Raw genomic sequence first — 24413 nt, 5'->3', positions numbered from 1 at the left:
TTTACCTCAACAAAACAAGGTCGCATATCGCGAACAACAATGACAAATGCAAGGCTAGGCTAACACTGTTGAAGACAGCGCGGAATACTGTTTGAGTATAGAGCATATGTGCGTTATCCACTTGCATACATGTCCCCATATATAAACATGCATCGTCAAGACAATGTACGGTCGTCTGTTCTTGACCCCAGCAGTTGACCGCCTACAAGAGCTGCACGTGCTTAAAGTAGGGCGAGAGGTTTTCTCCGGGATCGAGGCTTATTTCAAATCTTTGGCGCACCCTGTATCCAGTAGCATTCATAGCCAGCAGTACGCGGTATTCGACGCAAATCTCGCAATGAGTAGACAATCACCCTCTGCCTATATATTCTTGGAGGTAAATAAAAGGCGTATTTTTCTTCCTCCGGAGCGGTACTATGCATGCCCCCGTATGCTTAGGATCTAACGAGATAGTCGCATAACATCTTACTGTTATGAACTGGTTACTGACATTTCGTTTTAGAATGCGAGCTCTACTACTCGAGAGGCAACTTTGAGTTTAGATTTCGCCTTGTTGTGTCCGAATAACCTTGAGTGAAGACAGATACTGCGCCTTCCTTTACCAACCAGGCCAACAAACAAACAAACAAACAAACAAACAAACAAACAAACAAACAAACAAACAAACAAACAAACAAACAAACAAACAAACAAACATAAACGAAAAATGTAAGAAATCGCGGAATGAAAAGGCTGTATTAAAGGTGCTACCGTGTCTTAAGGCGAAGCTTTGGTGTCCCCCTGTTTCAAACCGTCAAACTGCGTACAACCTTACTAAGCCATACAAAACCATGCCTAATAGGGCTTTCGATCGTACGATGCGGTTCAGGCAATGCTAAAACACCTATAATTATTAAAGGGGCTACTGCATACCTTCTACAGCCGACATTTTATAACAACAGGTGTGTGCATTCGACGATTATTAGCGTCAGGTCTAGAAAGAGATTTCCTCGGTCGTTTGCAACACATGGATCGCATTTCGGAGAAAAAATGTCACTGCAAGGCCTTTATAGAGCCTGCATGCACGGCAAAGCGTATGTGCGGTTTCTGAGAGAAGATAGGTCGCGCATGCCCTTGTTTGGAGAGCTGGATACAGAAGTCAGTTCGCGACATGACTACTACGACGTGTGCGTTCGGCTTCGCTGTGGTCATATTCTTCCGAGCTGTTCCCGTCATCAGTACGGATACCTGCGATGCAGGAGGAGGAGCAAGTATCGTGAGCCATTTTCTACACGGACCGGATGCTGGGAAGGTACAATGACCTAATCCCTTTCCAGCATTTCCCGTCTCTTTCTAGCTTCAGTGCAGTCCAGCATAATCTGCTTTACCAGTCGATATGTGTCGTTCGATACTGTGGCGCATGTCCACTATCATGATCGGCATTTCATATACGAATTTCATTTGCGGTGGGTATTATTAGTCCCACAGGAGTTTAAGCTCCAACTGTGTTGATTAATATTTATAGTTTTCGCAGGCTTATATGTTTTCGTAAAAGTTCAAATCTTGTGCCCTGCACTTGCTTTGAGCAAACTGTAGTATTGCTCTCTTGGATTTTTGATTGTTAAGTATTGTCATTTAAAAGTGCCAATTGTTGATTGTTGTGTACTGTTGATTAACAGTCTCGCCAATAACTCGCCAATGACCAAGTGTCTTACGGACTGAGTACTGAACGGGAAGCAATTGCTTTTTTTTTAAAGATTTAAAACACGCTGTCAGCCTTACGTGGTACCATGAATGCGTTGAATTTGGCCGCGGGCGTTGTCACAATAACAGTTGAGAAGCTCTCAGTAACCATATATCTATATCCAGAACTCCGATTGATTCAAAATTGGTAAGCGATTGTCACGCCACTTGCGGCGTTTTTGTAAGCTGACAAAGACACTTTAAACATGGGGCGCATATTTCCAGGACGCCGCCGGCAGATGTCTTCTCTGTTCACGGAAGGCGTCTCTTTCATTTGATCCCCCCCATACTTACGCCGACCAAGTGGCGGCCGCACTTCCATGAATATCTTCTCCACATCGCTATATCTAGCCTTTGTGACAGCCATTGTGGTAAAGTTTCCTGATAACCTGCCGCTCTAGTGCGAAAGGAGGTCACAGCGTTCTTATCTCACAATTTCAGTTTCTTCTGGTCGCTTGATATTCTTCTAATCGACGTCTCGCTGGCGCTATTTTCATAGAAGTGAACACGACAGACTGAAGTTTACATTGTCATGTATATCAGGTATTTATAAGCAATATTGTCAGGCATGCGAACAGAAGAGAACAAGGAAGTGCAAAAAGAGGCTCTCCGGAATAGAAGTGGAAGAAGAGGAAGCTCACTATATCTTGGTTACTACATCAGGCTAAGGGGCAGAACCACTTTGTAAATAAACCTTAACAGTGTGGTGGAGGTGCTGGAAAGATCACCACGGATTCCTCTCTACCTCGTTCGAGCCGACGACTCGCTGGGCTCCCCCCTTTGACACCCACAATGATCCAAGACGGCGATGCACGGCAGCCAGGTCCAGCGGCACCCGCATGGCAGCATTACCGTGAGCCGCGGAGCTTTTCTGGCAAGGCTGGCGAAGACGTGGACGACTGGCTCACCAATTACCAGCGGGTGAGCAAGCACAATCGCTGGGATGCCACTGTAATGCTGGCAAATGTAATGTTGTAATGTTGGCAAATGTTGTAAATAAACCTTAACAATATATTCGAATGCTTTCGAAAGCAGTGAGTCGTTTTCTGCAAGGTTTCTTGACGGCAGCAATGCTGAATCGCGGAAGAACAGCACACCTATCTGAATAAAAACCACGGGTGTTTATTCAACGCCAGCGCTTCGAATAAACACCTTTACTAGCAATTTTTTCTGTATAGAGAACTGGGGACCATGCATTGTATTAGACTAGCCGGGCGGCATGTGTTGGCGGGCGTTTTCATCATGCTTTTCCGTCATGAATATTTCAAAGTCTATCAGGTACCCAGAGGGCCAGCATCCCAAACAACGGTTGCATATATCCTTAAAACCAAATAAATCTAACAAAAGATGCAATCTTTCACCAGGGGAGCTCCAGAATGGTTCATTCTTAGGGCAAGTTTTTTCTTGAGGCCGCTTCCACAGTGGCCTTTTTTTTTCCTGGGTCACTGTTCACAGGAAGTTTTAACCCGTAACTCTCTTATTAATATACTGCCTTAACATACTCCGACATGTAGTGTGTTTAAGGGAAGCATGCTTGTAGTTTAAAAAAAATATTGGAGGCTTATCAAGGTTAAGCCCAGTGGATGCGAAGCATGTTAAGCAGCTGCCTCAGTGTGGATGGGGCTAAGTAACGGAGACGTGGTTTTAGGTTAATCGTCGTAGGAATCTTGACCGCATACACGCCCGGCGCAAAGACGCTGGCGCGGGCACAGAGACTGACGCGACGGCGGGCGCGCGCCGCTCATGGCTCTCGGAATCTCCAATACCGTGAGCGAACTGATCGAGGCAACCCTCACCGCCCAGTATGAGCGGCTCTCACTCACACACGCTGGCCGAGCAGTACTGCAGCAAGTTGGGATCTCCCCGCCGAGATCGGCCCCAAGTTACGCTGAACTTTCACCGGAATATCGCCTAAATCTCCGCATTCCTCCCATTCCCAAACGGATGCCCCCGGAACACCACGCCGAGAGACGGGCCGATCGGGCTCGTCAATTCGAGAAACGCTTCAGTGGACGTCCGGACGTCACGTATACGGATGCCTCTTACCATCCATCGAGGCCAGCGATGGTGGCGGTAGCTCTCGCCCCTCACCGCAGCTGGTACACAGCCTGCAGCATTCGCAATGCAGAAACAGTCACCGCAGCTGAGGAGGTTGCCATTGCGCTAGCGCTAGCCGACCCTAATACCAAAGCCGTCATCAGTGACTCTCAACAGGCTATTCGCAATTACGATGCTGGCCGTATCTCTTGCCAGGCGTTACACATTCTACGTTCTACAGCACCCTCTTCCACATCTCGCTTACTTCTTTGGGCTACAGCCCACGAGTCGCTCAGCGGAAACGCCCAGGCAAACACTCTCGCTCGAGATCTCAGCTGCCGAGCCGAGAGTATGATCAGCCACCCTGCTTCCGCTGACACTTATATATCAAGCGCTTCTCTACTCTCCACTTACACGGACATACTCCAGCACTACCGACTCCAAAGGTGCACATATCCTCCCGCACACCGCGATCTAACAAGACGCGAGGCCGTCCAATGGCGCAAATTACAAACTGGCAGCTTTCCACACCCCCTCTTATACAGCAGACTCTTTCCGGATCAGATAGCCCCCATGTGTAAACACTGCTCAACTCCGGCCACACTCATACACATGGTGTGGACTTGTACACATTACAACACAGACAACACAAACACCCCAGAGACGTGGGAGTCTCTCCTGTGTACTTCCGAGCCAGCAGACCAACGCTGGCTTATCCAACGTGCGGTGGAGGCCGCGGCATCCCAAAGGATCCCCGCCGACCTCCTCTAAGTCAGCGCAACCGGCCCTTTGACTGGTCCCCTGTTTTTGGGCGCAATAAAAGAGTTCACCACCACCGCTTCATACCTGGCGTGACGTCACATATCACGTGATGCAGCGATGGTGGCGCCGCCGCCGCGTCGCGCGCGACGGCGCGAACCGAAGCGTGGAGGCCTCCACCGGGCGACGTCCGACGGCGCGATATGAGGCCCCATCTGCAGCCGATGTGATGTCATCACGTGACGTCACATCATGGGATCTCACTTCAAGGTCAATGGTGGCCACCGCCGGGAGGCGACCGACGGCGTGATATGAGGCCCCATCTGCAGCCGGTGTGACGTCATCACGTGACGTCATGTCGCGTGACCCCACTTCAGGGTCAATGGTGGCCACCGCCGGGTGTCGCGCGAAGGCCCGAAACCTACATTAATATGCTTCGCATAATACCACACAATGCGTTCGAAAGAAGACCACGTTACACGCGCATCACCAAGTGATGCTTACTGGCGGGTGTGATTTTTTAATTGTAAGATAAGAAACAACATGGTCTTTCATGTTTCAATGCAGAGCTGTTGATGTAAAAGTGTAGCATTATGTCCAAGAAAAACAGCATGCCGAATATTCGGCTCGCAGTACCCTGCGAATTTCTACTCCAGCTAAAGATCAAGGCGTCGGCTGGTACATTGCGTCTCGGTACCATCGCCGCCTCCGCCAATCTCTCACATATGTAATTGTAATTGTGTCTCCGGTGGTTTGATAACGGTTCTTTAGCGCATGCAATGGTAAATTAAGAGCTAGCATGACGTGCAGAACCACCGAAATCACGTAACACCCGTCGGTAGTGAAGGCGCCGGTACCAGAGGTGTAGGAAGTAAAGTCACGTGGTGCATCAGGAAGATCTGCACATGCGAAGAAGCAGCCTCTATCTGTGAAGTCGGCTGAGCCGTATCAAAGTGGGAAGTTTGACGAGCGGTACGGGGAAACGAGTCGCGAACACCACAGGAAGTTTGAGGGACTTTAGACGAAGTGCGGGAATGGGGGCCGCTGCGCGAACAAGCTTACAAGTTCATACGTGTAGGGGGTCCAAACTCTCGAACTTTATGGCATCTTTTTCGATACACCCACATAAAACCAGATTGTTGTGGGTCCTTAAACGGGCAGAGACCATCAAATCGCATGCTATGCGAAGCCTGTTGTACGCTTCCTCTGTACATAAGGATAAATACAAGCAAGTATTGAACTCAGCGGAGGTATAAAACATATAATAAACCTAAAGTTTACGAAAATGCTATCTTTAAAAAAAGGAGTAGTCGATACCGCATATGACCCTGATGTCGGGAGCTGGCAATAATATTAAGTAATTGTGACGTCATTGCGTAGCTTACTGACGTAGAAAGCGAACATAGCACTATATATATGCAGCTTTTTTCTAACCACTCAACTTGAGCGCTATACCGGCCTTGCCTTCTTGAATTAGGTGCGCTCAGCATGGCTGGAAGCCTAAAAGGCCTTCACTAGTAGCCCGACATAATGGAAATTGCTACTAGCGTAGCGCTGTCTTATTGCACGGTTTTTGTAAGTTAAGACCCGTCCACTACCGAAGGTGCAGAGTTAGCAGTCATATACATTAGATGTTTCAAATTTAGATGATAAATATGTCAGCTCTCAAGGGGTGGACGACTGCGCCCCGGCGGTTGTCTAAAATTTCGAGGTGTTTATACGCCCTATTTTACAAGTCTGGCGACTGGAACAAATGACATTTAGTCATATTCGTTCTGGTTTATAATCTGAAAAGCAGCAATGAGTTTGAAAATATTTTACCTAAGAGCAGATGCATACATTTTTGCAGTAACTGTCACAAGGGGGGGGGGGGAAGGGCTGATTTATGTTTGTATTGTTGGCGCGCTAGTTCCAAAAGCCAGCTCGGAGGTCAGCGACTGTTCATTCCCCTTAGAGTTGCTTTAAATATGTGACGCATTCTTTTCTTTCCGTGGCAAAGTTGTTCTTTTTCTCGTCTCATTGGGCATTAATCCCTTACAATTGTATCAGAGCGGTAACTACACTCCCTAGAGTTAGGTCTTTAGCAATGAAATATCTCCCTTTTCTTTTTCGGCTACATATACATCAGTTCAGTTCAGTCGTTCAGTCGTGTCCGACTCTTCGTAATGGACCATATTACGCCACGCTTTCCGGTCTCTCACTATCCTCCTAACATCACATAACTTCATCTGCAGCGCCTCGAGGATGCCATCTAACCATCGCGTTCGCTGTTTCCCCCTTCTCCGGTAACCCTCAACCTTTCCCAACATCGAAGCTTTCTCCAGCGACTCCTCTCTTCTCATCAGATGACCAAAGTAGCTGAGCTTTAACTTTAGAATTTGACCCTTCAATGAGCAGTCAGGGTTTATGGTCGACAATATCGACTGATTTGATCTTCTGGCAGTCCAAGGAACTCTCAAGAGTTCGCCAGCACCACAATTCAAACGCGTCAATTCTTCGGCGGTCAGCCTTTTTCACAGTCCAACTCTCGCATCCATACATCACAACTGGAAAGACCATAGCACGAGGGATCTTGGTTGGCAGTCTGATCTCTCTGCTCTTTACTAGGCGGACCCTTCACTAGGCGGACTACATATACATACGATGGGCCTTTTCCTTGCGTGACCATTGCCTCACTAATAGGCCACCGCTGCACATCAGCGAATGTCAGTCATGCGTGTGTCCTTTACTGGATCGACTTGTGTTACAATGTAGACGTTATTTCTCTTTCTTTCTCTTTATTGCGCCTGGAATTAAAGAAGTGTTACCGCCGTATAAGATTACATGTCACGGTATTAAAGAAGTGTTACCGCCGTCTAAGATTGCATTGCATGGTGTCATATATGTTCAGTTCAGGCGTTCAGTCGTGTCCGACTCTTCGTGACCCTATGGACCATGTCACGCCACGCTTTCCGGTCTCTCACTATCTTCTTAACATCACACAGCTTCATCTGCAATGCCTCGAGAATGCCATCTAACCATCGCGTTCGCTGCCTACCCCTTCTCCGGCGACCCTCAACCTTTCCCAACATCAAATCTTTCTCCAGCGACTCCTCTCTTCTCATCAGATGACCAAAGTAGCTGAGCTTTATCTTTAGAATTTGACCCTCCAATGAGCAGTCAGGGTTTATGGTCGACAATATCGACTGATTTGATCTTCTGGCAGTCCAAGGAACTCTTAAGAGTCTTCGCCAGCACCACAATTCAAACGCGTCAATTCTTCGGCGGTCAGCCTTTTTCACAGTCCAACTCTCGCATCCATACATCACAACTGGAAAGACCATAGCACGGGTTATACGGATCTTGGTTGGCAGACTAATGTCTCTGCTCTTTACTAGGCGGTCAAGGCTAACCATTGCTCTCTTTCCCAGAAGCAGGCGTCTCCTAATTTCATGGCTGCAGTCTCCTTCCGAGGTAATCTTGGCGCCCAAGAACAGAAAATCTGTCACAGCTTCCACTTCTTGTCCATTGATGCTCCAGGACTTGATAGGGCAAGACGCCATGATCTTCGTCTTTTTAATGTTCAGTTTAAGCCCAAACTTCTCACTCTCTTCTTGTACGCGCATCAGAAGTCTCTTGAGTTCCACTTCACTTTCTGCCATTAGAGTGGTATCATCCGCATATCTAAGGTTGTTGATACGTTTTCCAGCAATCTTCACTCCAGCTGAAGACTCGTCCAGACCGGCCTTTCTCATGATGCACTCTGCATATAGGTTAAATAGGCAGGGCGACAGTATGCAGCCTTGCCTCACCCCTTTCTCAATCGGAAACCAATCAGTAAGACCATGCCCAGTTCTGACTGTGGCCTCTTGCCCTTCATAAAGGTTCCTGAGGAGACAGATGAGGTGAATTGGAACTCCCATCTCTTGGAGAGCTTGCCACAATCTGCTGTGATCTACGCAGTCAAACGCTTTCGCATAATCAATAAAGCAGAAGTAAATGGGTTTCTGGAACTCTCTTGCTTTTTCCATGATCCAGCGAAGGTTGGCAATTTGGTCTCTAGTTCCTCTGCCCTTGCGAAACCCAGCTTGCACGTCCGGAAGCTCCCGATCCACATACTGCTGCAGCCTACCTTGCAGGATTTTTAACATCACCTTGCTAGCATGCGAAATAAGCGCGATCGTGCGGTAGTTGGAACAATCTTTGGCACTGCCTTTCTTTGGAATGGGGATGTAAACTGACCTCCTCCAATCCTGTGGCCACTGCAGGGTTGTCCAAATCTTTTGACATAATGTATGCAGTGTGTTAACAGCATCGTGGTTGAGGTTTTGAAGCAACTCAGCTGGAATACCATCAATTCCGCTAGCTTTGTTCTTAGCAAGGCTGGCTAAGGCCCATTCAACTTCACTCTTCAGGATGCCCGGCTCGAGATCAGTAATCACAACCGTCCTATGTTGGGTTTGCACATCCGGGTCCCTCTTGTACAGTTCTTCTGTGTATTCCTGCCACCTCTTCTTTATCTCTGAGGCTTCAGTGAGGTCCTTGCCTTGTTTGTCCTTTATCACGCCCAGCTTAGCACAGAAGCTTCCTTTGATATCTTTGATTGTCTTATACAGAGCTCTTGTGTTCCTTAATTGGCTGTTGTCCTCAACTGCTTGACACTGTATGTTCAGGAAGGCATTCTTATCTCTCCTTGCTATTTTCTGAAAATCCGCATTGAGAACCTTGTATCTTTCTCTTTCCCCCATACCTTTTGCCATCCTCCTTTCCTGAGCTATTTGTAAAGCCTCTTCAGATAACCAGTTTGCTTTTTTGCATTTCTTTTGCTTTGGAACTACCTTAGTAGCAACTTCTTGTATTATATCACGAACATCAGTCCACATCTCTTCGGGCTCTTTGTCTTCTAGATCTAATTCTTGAAATCGATTCCTCACTTCCACAGCATATTCTAATGGAATCTGATCCAGATCATACCTGAGAGGCCTTCTAGTTTTCTGCGTTTTCCTCAATCGAAGCTTAATTTTGGCAACAAGAAGCTGATGATCGGTGCCACAATCGGCCCCAGGCCTTGTTTTTACTGCTTGTATAGCGCTTCTCCATCTCTGCCGGCAAATAATATAATCGATCTGATTCCTGTACAGACCGTCCGGTGAAATCCATGTGTACAGGCGCCTCTTGTGCTGTTGAAAATGAGTATTCGCTATGGTCAGGTTGTTTTCTTGACAGAACTCTACTAGCCTCTGCCCAGCTTCATTTGGCTCACCAAGACCGAACTTGCCTGTAATTCCGGATATTTCTTCACTCCCGACCTTAGCATTCCAGTCTCCTATGAGAAAAACGACGTCTGATGATGGGGTGCGGTCTAAAAGGCATTGTAGGTCCGCATAAAATCTCTCAACGTCACCTTCTTCAGCAGCAGTGGTCGGTGCATAGACTTGGATAACTGTTATGTTGAAAGGGTGACCTTGGATCCGAAGTGAAATCATTCGGTCGTTTTTGGGGTTGTACCCTAGCACTGCTTTGTCCATTCTTCTGTTTACTATGAGAGCGACCCCATTCTTTCTCTTGGATTCGTGCCCACAATAAAAGACATAATGGTCGCCGGAGTTAAATTCTCCCATTCCGGTCCACTTGAGCTCGCTGATACCCAAGATATCAATGCTCAATCTGTCCATTTCTCGCTTGACGATATCCAGTTTACCTTGCGTCATAGATCTTACATTCCATGTTGCTATGTGATATATCTCCTTGCAACATCGGACTTTCCGGTCGCTTCCCGACACATCCACAACTGAGCGTCCTTTTGGCTTTAGCCCAGCCGCTTCATTCGTCCTGGAGCTACTAGGAATCGCCCTTTGTTCATCCCCAGTAACATGTGGGACGCCTTCCAACCTGGGGGGCTCATCTTCCGGCGCCATATCGATAATGGTATTGTGACTGGCCGTCATATATGTATGTGACGCAAAATAAGGTATGCCTTGTTGTCGCATTTCTTGTTTGCAGCTGATGAACCATACAAGGGGCTTCTATTGCTTGGTGTACCACTCGAAGCCCGCGACATTCATTACCAGAATGCCGTGTCTTTGCGCACGAGTGTCGCTCATTGAGATCCCTGGAGAGCACGCTAAATACCTATACCAATTCTCTCCCAATAAAACGCACCTGTGAGTATTTCCGGCTACCCTACTTCAGCCAAAATAAAAACAAATCAATTAACTAAGATTGCTACAGGTAACTGTTCCTTTACTTGCAAAGTTCTGTGAGCGACGCAGAATGAGGATTTGAACTTTGTCATAATCAAAGCATGAGTTGTGAAACTACACAGCTGGACCTAGGAATATAATGTTTGTGACTGAATTATTGTTAAATAACTAGTGTGATATTTTGCGGACCGGATCCGGGAATATGTTTACCAGTCTGATATCTTGGGGACGTCTATTTGTGTTGTAAGAATGGCACATAGCTCTGCTCATAGATGTACGCAAACACAATCAACCTATAAGCAACGAATGACTTTGATGGCAGCAGTCGCATATCAAAACGCCGCACTCCTAAATAAAGATCGTTATTAGCATGAAATTCCAACCTGTCGGATAGAAAAGAGTCGCTTGCTTACAGTGAAAACGTTTAGTAGTCCTCTTTACAATTCATGTACCTGCAAATTTCGTTAACTTTGACGTACGGAGCCACACGATTACCAACATGGGGCGACATCAGCCTCCCGTGTTCTCGGCTTTGCCCGAAAAAAAAAATTAGGACAGCATCGGCTGTACAACATTGCTCTTCCATTTATACGAGAGTAACTCCTGCTTTAGGAGCGAACAGAGGAGAAAATCCTCGGCCACAGAAGGCGTCTAACGGCAAAGCCTTCAAAGCACTTATGTGTTCTATGAGAGACACAAACTTGATTGAGAAACTGTGACTGTGCTCCTCGCCGCCTTACCTTTCCTATCATTCTCTTCTTTCTCCTTTAAACTCCTCATTCCCCTTCCCCAGTCCAGGGTAGCAAACCGGAAGCTTTCCTGGTTAACCTCTCTGCCTTCTCTCTCTCTCTCTCTCCGGAGCGTCTTCTGTGCCTCCGTGACCACCAAACAATTTCGTCCACACTCCGGCTGACATTATCTGGGAGCCGGACATACCGGAGCCATGTGACCCCTCTGACTTGCTGACGTATATTGAATTTCCATCAGCCAACATGGCAGTTTAAGTGATAGCATCAAAGGCCCCGTTCTGCAGAACATCCGGCGTTGTTGGCGTCGAGTTTGTGAGCCGAAAACTATGGGCATGGCTCCGGCAGGTGGTAGTTGGCAGCTGATGTGGCTGAAAACCCATTGGTCGGCGGGTTATGTGACGTCACGAGGCCGCATGCTGTCAGAAACTTGGGAGGAGCTGTTAACTTTGTTTTCTCATATGAGGCAGGAGGATGAGATGGAATCGACGTTCCAAGGCTCTTGTTGCCGAGACAGGCACGTTTGCTCCTAGGCCACGCAGACACACTGGTATACGGTTTGGTTACAGCAGGGCTTTAAATTTTGTCGGGTGGTCGTTTACGGCTCGTAGCTGGATACCGTGATAGCTTTGGACTGTATGGTAATAAAAACTGGTGAGATATGATTTACACAAATTAAGGGATGGGGTCATTAAGCTAGCAGATATTACATGTACGCAAACGAGGAACTGCAAGGGAAGCCGCAGGTGGGACACATTTGAAGTTTGAAGTTGAAAGTTTATTTTCAAATCAGAAAACAACAAACAGGAATATACAGCGAGAGGTCCCATGGTGCAAGATCGCAGGTGGGACCTTCCATGGTAATACATTTCGAAGACAGCTTAAAGAATAATATTATTGTAAGGAAAATTATGTTATGAAGCAACAATGAAAATAAATAACGAAATACATAGTAAAAAGTGCATTGCCGACTGATTTATATACAAAAATAGAATACAGAAAAAGGTACAAAAACACTTCCGAATCCCGGGACACAAAAGATAACACAGAAATCACAAATTAAGAAGAAAATTTTTTAATTTTGAACTAGAACAAAGAAAGTGTATTAGTTTGCTTAATGTCGAAATGCAAAGAATTCCAAAAGATATGGAAGAAAGATATGGACGAAAATTGAAGGCATTGTTTCCGGTAGTTAATGCTGACCTTAGGTAGTAGAAAGTTATTACGTAGAGCGAATCGTGTAACGCTGTTTTTGATCGTGCTGGGTGAAAAAATGCTTAGTAGGAGCTGATGGTGAAGAATCTTATGGAATAGAATACCTATATTATAAAGATAAAGAGCCGGGAGGGGTACAACATTTAAATTCATGAATAAAATGTTCGACGATGACATTCGAGGGAAGGAAATATGATGCGTATGGCTTGTTTTTGCAGTTTTCTTAATGGCCAAAGAAGAACATATTAGGCGTTACCCCAGGATGAAATGCCGTAGTTTAAGTGACAGTGGACGAAAGCGTAGTAAAGTGATAGTAACGTGTGGATTGGGAAATAGGATCGGACTCTGATTAGTGCGCGTAACCCATATGAAATTTTCTTGCAAGTTTCCGCTAATGATAATGGAATTTTAGGCGAGGGTCAATAACAACACCTATAAACGAAATTCGGTCTTGCGATGCGATGGCAGTGGAATTGAAGTATAGTAGTCTTGAGACGGGCAATGGCTTCTGAGGGGGATGGAAAATTTGAAAGCATCTCGTAGTAACATTCACAGCCGGGCGGTTAATGTGGCACCAATGCTCAAGAGAATTAATGCCATTTTGAAGGTTAGATATGAGCTGGTAAATTTCATGGTGCGATGTTATCATGGTAAAGTCATCTGCGTATAAAATATTATTACAATGCCTAGAATAGGATGGCAAATCGTTAAAATAGAGTAGAAACAATACAGGGCCTAGAATAGGACCCTGTGGAAACCCTTTGTTATTGAGAGCTTTGTTAGATGCATGGTTATTAATACAACTATGTGCTCTGGGTCACGAAGAAAGCTCTTCAAAAGCATTAGTGGAGGTCCTCATATGCCGTGCGACTCAAGTTCCTGAAACAAGATGGAGTGATCGATGCAATCAAATGCGTCTCTAAAATAAATGAAAACTGCGCCTGAGAACTTTCCTTTGTCGATGTAATCTGCTGATGTAATCTATGAGAGAAGCTATAACAATATCTGTAGATAGACCGCGCCGAAAACCGTGCTGAGCATCTGTCAATATGTTGTATTTTTCAATATATCCGGACAGCCTTATTTCAATTAATTTTTCTAAAATTTTGTAAAAGAAAAAGGAAGAATGGCAATCGGTCGACAATTATTTGGCAGAGCGGGATCGCCTTTTTTGAACACTGTTATTATTTTCGCTATATTGAGCTGCTCAGGATAACTCCCACATATAAAAACAAGATTGAAGATGTGGCTTAGAACTGGTGCGATCATTGATCGGATAATGTTCACGGGCTTTCCATGAATGATATCAACGCCGGGACCGGTAATCTTTAAGTTATTAATTACGGGTATAATTTCTTCTGGGCAAGTGGGGTAAGAAAGAAGGAATGCGGGCAGCGCTCAAGAGAAGGTGTGCACGACAAAGAGAAAGGATAATTAGATGAGTTGAAAAAATAATTGCAAAATGTGTTCGCTATTATTTCAGGATTAGTTAAAAGAACACAATCGTGGTAAATAGATTTAACTACATTGGGTGACTTGCCAATGTTCAAAGATTCATTATGGAGCTGCCATTTTCGTTTAGAATTATTAGATTGCTTAGATAATAGGTTTTCATAATAGCTTCGTTTAGCTTTTTTTTTAGAAGAGATGATAATATACTAGAATACCTGATGTATCGCGATTTAAGACGAAGATTTACTCCTTTTATGCCCTTAAAGCCAGAACTTAAGAAAATCACAATTTTCTTTTGTCGCGAAACGAAGCTGTTTATCCTAAAGGAAGGGCTTCATATGGTTACGCTGTGGAAACTACCATAAGTTTTACCTTCTCTTCGGATTAAGAACTCAGAAGGATATGCTTTAGAGGTCAGCACATTTTTACCTTTCGAAGTTTATTCGTTACCTATAGTTCTCTTTAAGGTGCACTGCAGATAATTGAGCTAAAAAAAAGGGCTCGAAATTGAAAGAGAGGTTTCGCAGCTAGCGACCATTTCCACAAGCAAGAAAGCGGTTACGTCAATGCTATGTTACTTCAATGCAAGTCTCTGCAGGCTAGGCTGCAGGGTAGTTCACATCTAGTAAGTAATCACGAACTTCGTACACTCTGGACGCCATCGTTCATGTCATGACTTTGAATTCAACGACGGAAAATTAATCGGCAATGAATGCTTCTCTTGCTGTTGAACAAAAGTTAATAGCAGTAAAAGGTTCAATTTAATCGGCTTTGACAAGAATAAAAACTCGATAGAGTTTTCGTCAATGTTATAAGCTCCGTTTACTCTGGGCTAAATAACACGTGTATTGGCGAGCAGAACAACCGACAAAGGGCTTCAATTACGGTTTTCATGGCTTGACTCCGACAGCAGTCCCAGCACAGATAGCACTGCCCGGAATCTCGTTCGGTCACTGTCACGAAGCATACTATTACGCCAGATGTTCTAGTTCTAGGAAAATCGGCAATAACAACTTTAATAGTTACCGCATAAAAGTAGGACGCATTCAATGACAAATGCAAGTCTTAAATAGCCAACCCAGCAGCTTGGGCATGTTGGTTATTTGTTTGTGACAGAACAGCTTAGAGCTGTGGGCTAGAACAAGAGACAAGTGCTGACTTACAACTCAGTTTATTTGGAAGAAACGCGGCTTATACCATCTGCGCACCTACACTCCCACCCATATCGCTATATAACCAGCAACACAAGTGCTCATCCATATCACTCATGCAAAATAGAACGACAGAAGGTTTGTAATCAATAGATGTGAATCAATGCTTACCATGCCACATTATCTACTTGTTAACTGTGGTGAGAATGTCCGAGTAGTCTCTCTATTGAAGCTCTCGATTATTTGGCGTGCTATCTTCTCTTGGTGTTCAACAAGCGCTTTGCATCTTCTGAGTTCAGGCGCATATGGTTTTGAAGGGCAATATCTCTAATGAATCCCTAGATTTCTGCATGCTTGCCCAAAATTAATTCTATTTTCTTAATAGGCTTTCGTTCATGCGTCTGCTAGTCTGCCCTATGTTATGTACTGTTTTTCACATGTCGCTTGCAACGAATATACAGGCTTTCGGCACATTTCACAAAAGCTTTATCTTGGTTCCCTGTCTCTTTCTCGTTGGGTTAATATTCACGTGTCTCCAAAGACTTTTCAGTTTTTTTAGAGGCAGTGAACATCGCATTCACGTCACTTTTCCAAAACATCCTTTTTTGCCCTAGTGAAAAAACCGTATGCGTCAGAATAACCTCATACAGATTTCTCATACTGAACTCATACAGATGTCATACAATCTCATTTTTCTCATACATTGAAGGATATTTGTATGAGATGATAAGAGATTTGTACGAGTTTAGTATGAGCTTAGTGTGAGAGATCTGTATGAGGTTATTGTGACTCATAGGGTTCTTTCACTGGGGTGGTGATGGCAAACGTTACGAATATAAGGGATTTCCACTGGCTCCCTCCAGTCTTTCCTTTTCCCTGACTCGTTTCGCTGCTCAGACCTAGCCTCAGGTGCCTAGCCTCAGACCTCAGGGGCTCAATCGCTGTGCGATATCAGTGCACGTTAAAGATCCCCAGGTGGTCGAAATCATGCAGCACCCTTCCACTATTGCACGCGCACATTGAAGAGTGGCAAGAGATAAAATAGTAAAAGGCTGACTAGTTAGTCAAACCGCGTACTGCCGTTCCCCGAAACCTCCAGCAACGGAAGTGCCAGGTATGTCACTAAAATAAAAAAAATCAAAAAGCAAGTCAATAAAGCCTGACACTTTGTTCGAGCATACAGCGCAATACACAAATTGAAATGCACTATTAGTAAAATGGACTTTCTGGATTCAAATCAATTGCACTAGAGAGCTTTATACATCGGTTGCGTTCATCGCGCCATCTCTGCTAGGTTGAATAAGTTAACTTAGATATCGGCGCGGCGTAATTCCATTTTCTCAATGGTAGGGTCCCGCAAATTCTTTCACTGGTTTATCAGAGAGTTAAACGGCGATTGTGGCTGAAAAGCGTCTCTAAGCGCAACCTAAAGGTAACATACACTCACTGAAGGCAGGAATTTATTACGGTGCGGGTAATTGCATAGAGCAATCGTTGCCGTATAGCGTCACTTCCTGGCTCTTTTCACAACTGGTTTTTCGGCTATTAAGAATAAAAAACAACATATAAGGGGAGCACATACATCCCCTAGAGTGGAAAACATCACAGGAAAGATGTTAGTAATTTATTTGAAAGTTGTGACTCAAATTCCGCTCAGAGGATTCGAATTGATGTTTTTGAGGGCTTAAATAAGCTGTATTAATCCATTGCACAACAGAAGTGACTGGAATGGCGGGCTTTAAATGCTCTCTTATTCGTTGCGACAATATTTCCGCTATTTGTCGCCAGGTAATACTGCTCAGAGAACCGTTGAGAGAACGGAATCGCGCCTCTGAGCACTATGCGTAGCACTATATGCATTTATGTTAAAGCAGACAATAAATAGAAAAAAAACCGCTGATAGCACCCACCGATAAAAATGGGTACAAGCGTCCCCCGGCCTGGCGCCCGGCTCTCACAGGGGTGTGCGCTTGGAAGAGGCTCCGCAAACCCCGCTGCGCTCCTTCTGGGGCAAAATAGTTTCGAACATTCAGCCTGCAAAGGTGGTTCGAGTTACCGTGTTTCACGGGGTTCAAAACTGAAAACGAGTCGTGTCCTGCACACGCGAAAACTCAGAAAAACCTTGAAGTGTCAAGTGCGAAACGCTCTAAGCCAGCGTGTCAAAAGACGTAAAGGTTCACTGTCACTGTTGAAGTTCACTTCTCAGAGATCACTGCAGTCCCCATGGCAAGTCCCGATTTTCCGGCTGTCTGACTTTGCGAGAAAGCTGATCCATGGAAGCTGATCTGTTCGTTCCGGAGCGGACTCGAAATCTAGCCGCGCCAATGTTTTTTCACTATCGCCTTACAACCAAGTTGACGTGGTACGCCATGCTGCCATGCGATGGATTCGCGCCGTTGCCATGGTGACCGCCATTGCTCACGCAATGTGGAAAAACGCGACCTTGAATAACTTGAACAGTAGAGCTAATGCTCTAAAATGCCCATAATATAACAAGTCTCTATACATAACACTCACTGATTACGAGAGAGCATTCGACTCAATCGTAACCTCAGCAGCAATGTAGACATTTGTGAAATCAGAGTGTAAGTGAGCTAAATGTGAAAGCATCGGAAGATATCTGCAGTGGTTGCACAGCAACCATAGTTCGCCATAAAGAAAGTAGTGAAATTTCCTTAAAGGAATGGGTTAGGCAAGGAGACACGATCTCCCCAGTACTATTCACAGCTTGCTTAAGTGAAATGTTCAGGGACCAGAAATCGGAGCAGTAAGGGTAAGGGTTGGTGAAAAATACTTCACTAATCTGCGATTCGTTGCTAATATTTTGCTTGGTATAATTTAACTCAGGGGACGCATTGCAAACATTGATAGATGACCTATACAGGAAAAGCAGGAAGATAGACCTAAAATTACTATGCAAAAGACTAAGGCAACATTCAGCAGTCTCCGAAAAGAACAGGAGTTTGCAATAGGTAGCGAAGCATTGGAAGTGGAAAGCGAGTATGTTTACTTAGGACAGATAGTATCACAGTTCCAGACCGTGAAAGGGAAGTACCTAGAACGATAAGATTGGGGTGGGAAAATTCTGGCAAGTACTCGCAGATTATCACTAACAGCTTAGCGGCATCGCCCAAGAGGAAAGTATACAAAAGTTGCATCTTATCGGTACTCATCTATGGGGCTGAAACGTGGAGGCTAACGAACATGGTCCTACTCATGCTGAGAAGGACGCGGAGAGCTATGGAACGGAAAATGGTAGGTGTAACGTCAAGAGGTAGGAAGCTGCAGAATTTAGGCCAGAGAAATAACTCGAGTTAATGACATTCTAGTGGAAATCAAAAAGAAATGGGCGTGTAGTGCGGAGAGAAGACAACCGATGGTCGCTATGAGTAACAAATTGAATTCTAAGGGACGGAAATTGTACCAGTAGGCGGCGCAAGGTTAGGTGGGCGGATGAGGTTAAGAAGTTTGCCAGTGGTTGCAGCGAGCACAGGGCAGGGTTAAGTGGAAAAGCATGGAAGAGGCCTTCACTCTGCAGTGGATATATAGTCCGACTGCTGCTGACGTTGATTATACAGCCTGAAGGGTTGCTTTAAAAAAAAGCAGCAAGAAAGGCGGGCTATAGCTAATGTAGAAGCTTGAGCGAGTTAATGCCGGATCCGTCATGATAGAGCGCAACAGACACAGACGTGAGAAAAGACATGCGTATAGGGGCAGTGTATTTGTGTGTCCCAGTGCGCGCGCGTGCGCGTGTTTCACTTTGTCTGTATTTTGCAGTTTTCAGAAATGCGTATTTATAAAGCTGCATGACGAGTATTAGATAGTTTTACAAGCTGTTATATTGGTGTTAAACTATCTTAATTAGATTTGTGGCACACTTAGATTCCCTTTGCCGCTGGATGCCCTACGGAGATACAATACGCACAACTTTTTCTCCGACATTGTGCTCTGTTCTTCTTAGGTGAAGTGCTTTGAAAAATGTACTGTGAGATTTGCAGCACACAACACATTTCAGTCTCTCGCGGAGAGACTTTCAGTAGAGGGAAGGGTGATTGAGCCGGCGCCCCATTACAAGCACCATGGCTGGGCCCGGGGAAATCTTGTACCCATTGCAAAACTGGTGAGCCCCTTCGGCAGTGGGAGTACAACTCGATATTTCCCGAATATGAGACAGATGGTTTACTAATACAAAGCCATAGATTCGTTTTTCTTAATTGCAGTTATTTCCCAAGAGACAATACAGACTGACCAAATTGGAAGCGAAGGTCCTAAGGTCACCACTTGCTGTTTTTAGTCGATGCCGCCTTCCGCGCACCTGATCAATTTGGCCGCCGTTTTCCTGTAATATCCACGAGGGGTTTCTAGGCATCCGTATAAAATATATAATTGAGGCCTTTGTTTCTTGCTTGTATCTGGCATCTTGATATCCTGCGATTCTGTAATAACAAATGGTAGTCAAAACCATGCTTATATAACTGGTTTTAGTCCGGCAGTCTACAATGCAAGAATAACGATCGAGTTGGCCACTGTCATAAAAAAAACTCTTTCCTTTCAGGCTCACAGGAACAATGCCCGTGTATACAAATAAAACAGACCAAGCGTTTAGGCACAAGAATGAAATTGTTGTTAAATACGTTCGCAGTACGTACTTTTTCTTGCATGCAAAATCGCTATGTCCGGCCGTAGGAGATTTAATTTTGAATTTGAGTTAAATTTTACTCTCGAAATACGCAGGGAAGGCATATAAATACAGATGCGCTGGTCAATTTTCGATGAGGTTAACGGGCTTGTGGGATTTCTTTTATAATGTTGTTATACATATTTTGGGCTTATATTACAAGCGCCTTTCGATCTTAAGACTCTCCGTGTATAATTTGCGTGATGAGAGCCTTTGAAATCTCAGAAGAAAAAGGTGCTGCACAGAGAATATAATAATAATAATAATAATAATAATAATAATAATAATAATAATAATAATAATAATAATAATAATAATAATAATAATAATAATAATAATAATAATAATAATAATAATAATAATAATAATAATAATAATAATAATAATAATAATGGGTTTACTGGAAAGGAAAGGCGCAGTATCTGTCCCACATTTTCGGCGGTCGAAATTACTCCGGACCCCTAACTACGGCACCCCTTTCTCTTCGCTTTCACTTGAAAAGTTTAAGCTCGCCTCGTGCGTTTTAGCCAACGTTCTTAGGTCTATATCCAAGAACGTTGGTTTTAGCTGAGGAGAAGGCAGGGAGCCCACAGATGAGCCAGCGAGTGAGCGGGGCATGTCACAGTTGGGAAAGCCACGTCCATCATTGGACATTGTTGTAAGTCAGAGCGATTTGAAGGTTATCGCGCGATCGTCGGACATGGACAGCGCCGTGGTCCAGAATCATCTGCTTGTGGTAAAAGAGGTATCAAGCTAGCTTCCCTCACTTTCTTTGCTGTTCCTTTGGCAGCCGCCACTTCTTTCTGGACGAGTAGCTTTTTAATTTCTCTTTTTGCTTTAGCGAACAGACAGTGATCGTATTGCCCGTTACGTATTTCCACCAGTTCTTGTTATCGTCTTCGAAGACAAGAGATAACCAACGCCACTATTTATTGCAACGAATGGAAAGCTTAAAATAGAAGAAGAGGGGGTTTACGGCTGGAGCACGGTGTTAGAATAATATAGTGGGCTTGAGTGATGGTTTTAGCATGGAACAGCGAACGAGGGAAAGCAGAATGCGAAATTTGTTCCCAAACTATCTACTAGGCGCCGAAACGCTAAGCTGGTCGACGTTTGTGCGATAACCTTCAAATCGAGCTAGACTGTTCATGCGCGTGACGCATCACTGCTAAGCCTCCAGCTTCTCTAAGTTCACGCAGAGAGAGAGAGAGAGAGAGAGAGAGAGAGAGAGAGAGATTGAGCGGCTTCTGACAGACGTTGGCGAAATACGTATTCGGGGCTAGTATTGCTATGCATTAAAAGAAAGATGACGTAGAGTCGGAAGAGGAGATGTACGTAAATACTACCTGCTGGAGTGGGCTTTCTGCGGAGTGGACGCGGAAGTGCGCGGAGAATATTGGTGATGAAAATCCGGCCACTACCTTGTATTTCATAACTAAAGATAAGGCTTAATTTAGTTACTCAGACGGAGAAGCAACAAATGGAAGTAGAGTGCCAATTTCAGTGTCCGTTTGATGAGTGTGCCTTCGCGGAGAAGCACATCTTAATCACTGCTCACATAGTTATAACCTAAATATGTCATTAGTGAATCCACATTAGATTTCTCAGGCGGTGATCATGTGAACGATTCTGAGTACTCATTTGCGAGTAGAAATCTATTTTACCTCAAAATTGTCTATAAGTAGAACGGAAAATTCCACAATAAACTGTGTTTAAGTGGCTCCACCGAACTCGCAAGTATATTTTGCTCACTTGTGTTTGGCGCTCTTTGGCCCTTGCGCCATCTAAACTCATCATAATCATCATCGTATTTTGCTCACTATGGCGTTTTATTCTTTGCACGCGCTGTCTGCAGAAAATGTTTATGAGAGTACAGGTACAATTGCCTGACAAGTGTGCCGTGTTTCCTTTCAACTTCCAGGCGAGAACTTAATAAAAGAAAGCTATAGAATCTTATATGCGGATTATAGATCCTGTGTCGTTCTAAGCTCGGTCACTCTGGGTGAGTTATTTTGTTATCTTTCAAAAAGAGAATATCGTCGTGGTATGTGGAATCATGACATTTAATTTATTTTAATTCAGCTACCATAGATCAGCTTATGATATGGTGCATTGGCAAGGGATCGGAAGGAACCATTTCACGCTTTCGTATCGATATCTTGTGCGACGGATATTAAATGTGTGCCCAGTATCTTTCCGTGTTGAGGCCCGCGGAGCTGTTCACACACAAAAAAAATGTAAAATGCTCGTGTGCATGGCCTGAAACGGAAAATGTCGAAAACCGCTTGTTACCTCATTGGTCATTCGCTCACGATAAATTCAGAGAGAGGCTGGATAAAACGATAATTTCATAAAGAAATGCACTGCACCCACATCTTGCTGCTTGAGTGCAGTTGACAATCAAACCTGACATATTAGAAGGCAACAAAGAAAGGGAGCAAACCAGCGCCTTTTGCAAAGGGACAGGCTCAGCTTGCTACACATTTTTTCAAAATTCATAATGTAATGTGGAACAAGTAGGGCTCGCATATATTCTTGATTTATTATATCAACCAAACAAATACAATGATAAAGCATACGACAAACCAAGCACTGATATGCACATATGTGACCAATGCGCATACGTAAAGCAGACTCCACATGCAGACGGGAAGTCATGTGAGAAAGTCCCGCGGGAAACAATGTAGTGTGACACTGACGGTAGAATCCTCAATGTTGCACGGTGCGTCAGTCTTTTGCATGCCGCGAGCTGAGTTTTAGGGCCGCCAAGCGCTTTGAAAGAAACGAAAGTGTCTGACATCGAACAAGTCTGTTTTGTTTTTGGTAAATGCGATGTGTCAAAACCAGGCTATAAGGACAAAAAAAAGAAAAAGACAGCGCTGTCCGCAAGTAGAACGAGAAGACGATGGACTTACCGAACTGGGAAGAATACTACAAAACAGCAATTATTGAGGAGTAATTTGCATGCAAGGCAAAAACATCGCAACGGGCGCATTTTGAGACGAGCGAGATAGCTTCGTACATTAATCCCAGGAACACCAGCGCAGACTGTGAGACGGCAGCGATATGAAACTGCTTCGTTACCTGCTTCGCAAGCACCGCACCAATGCGTGCAAAGTCTCACCTGTGCCGGTGCAACACGCAGTCATCGAGAGGGGGCGCAACAAGAGTGTTGAAGAATAAAAAAAAAATATGTATATATATACCAGTGGTTTAGTAAAACGGCCTCTTTCACAAAACTAGGTACCAATATGAAGAATATATATATGAAGAATGAAGAATATATATATATATAGTTGTGTCGGCACGGTGTAACAGGAAAAACAAGGTAAAAATGGTGCTCAGGCACAGAATCATTGCCGGAATGGTAAGGAATTTATTGACACCCAGTTGCAGAATTCGCAATCTGCATTTGTCTGTACACAGCAGCCGCTTCACTGCGATTTGGCGACACCCTGCATTGAGTGCGCCTCACCGTGTTACTTTGGAGCGTAAAGGTCAAAGTTCAAAGGTCAATCGATCAATTAATTAATTAATTAATCTGGGAAACGAGAGCTACTGTTTACTTGCAGACAAAGGTGAAAAGATCACTTTATCACTATCACCAATCATGTGTCACTATTTCGGAGCAAAGTTCTCATAAAAAGCCATCTTAAAATACCAATCAATCAATCAGTCAATCAATCAATCAATCAACCAACCAACCAACCAATCAATCAATCAATCAATCAATCAATCAATCAATCAATCAATCAATCAATCAATCAATCAATCAATCAATCAATCAATCAATCAATCAATCAATCAATCAAACGACAGCTACTGCGCACTTGCAAAGAAAGTTGAGATGGTCGCTTTATCACTTTCACAAATCATGTGGGACAATTTCGGCGCAGAGTTTTTTTAGATAGCGCTCTTAAAATACTAAGAGGGAGGAATTACCTTTTCACGTGGCTAAAAGTTGACAATCAGCAACAAACGAAGGTTTCTTATTGTTTTATTAAATGTTTATTCTTCGTCCGATCATATAATTTTTTTTGTGTTGTTATAGGTGTACAGCTATGGGTGAAGCTCAAATACTTGCTAGAGGAAAAAGAGATGCCGTACTTGTGCTCCCTTACTTATGAACTCGCAACAAAAGAGTCTGGATTGCGCCACATGGTCTACGACTGGAAGGAGTGTCCACAGCGGAGGAGCTACAAGGAGAACCTGGGTCTTAGCTCTTAATGTCTCTTGCTCAATAAAATTCGTGACAGCCTTGTCTGGAGCACAACTCGAGATCTACACTGAAGTTACCCTAAAGTAGAGTCTAGTAATTTGGCTGTTGTGAATCTCATCATGTTCGGGAGCCACATAGATTCCTCGATATCTAAGGCTGTACAGTGACTGCTGTGGAAGTATCTGTGGCTAAAATGGTTGACAGGATTATAACCACCGTCAGAGAGGGCATATCCAAAGTTCTGGCAGCACA

General features: G+C 44.4%; 1 protein-coding gene across 1 annotated transcript; it reads left to right on the top strand.

Moving 5' to 3' along the window:
• The first annotated feature begins 1064 nt into the window (after positions 1 to 1064).
• Positions 1065 to 24215, top strand: LOC146179267 (uncharacterized). The gene is made up of 5 exons (XM_084578937.1): positions 1065 to 1291; positions 10501 to 10661; positions 19820 to 19905; positions 21864 to 21944; positions 23994 to 24215. The coding sequence occupies exons 1-5, from the start codon at positions 1151 to 1153 to the stop codon at positions 24167 to 24169; spliced, it is 645 nt and encodes a 214-aa protein (XP_084435063.1). The 5' UTR covers positions 1065 to 1150; the 3' UTR covers positions 24170 to 24215.
• Positions 24216 to 24413: the final 198 nt, after the last annotated feature.

Source organism: Amblyomma maculatum, chromosome 9, assembly GCF_055883805.1.
Source record: "Amblyomma maculatum isolate TAMU_Amacu chromosome 9, ASM5588380v1, whole genome shotgun sequence".
Taxonomy (NCBI): Eukaryota; Metazoa; Arthropoda; class Arachnida; order Ixodida; family Ixodidae; genus Amblyomma; species Amblyomma maculatum.
The sequence above is the reverse complement of the archived record's forward strand: the minus strand, read 5'-3'. Positions and strand labels throughout refer to the sequence as shown.

Coding starts and splice junctions, on each gene's coding strand:
- LOC146179267 (XM_084578937.1), top strand. CDS start 1,151: ATGACTACTACGACGTGTGCGTTCGGCTTCGCTGTGGTCATATTCTTC. Junction 10,662..19,819: donor TCTCCCAATAAAACGCACCT/GTGAGTATTTCC, acceptor CTTTCCTTTCAG/GCTCACAGGAACAATGCCCG. Junction 19,906..21,863: donor TGTTGTTAAATACGTTCGCA/GTACGTACTTTT, acceptor TTCAACTTCCAG/GCGAGAACTTAATAAAAGAA.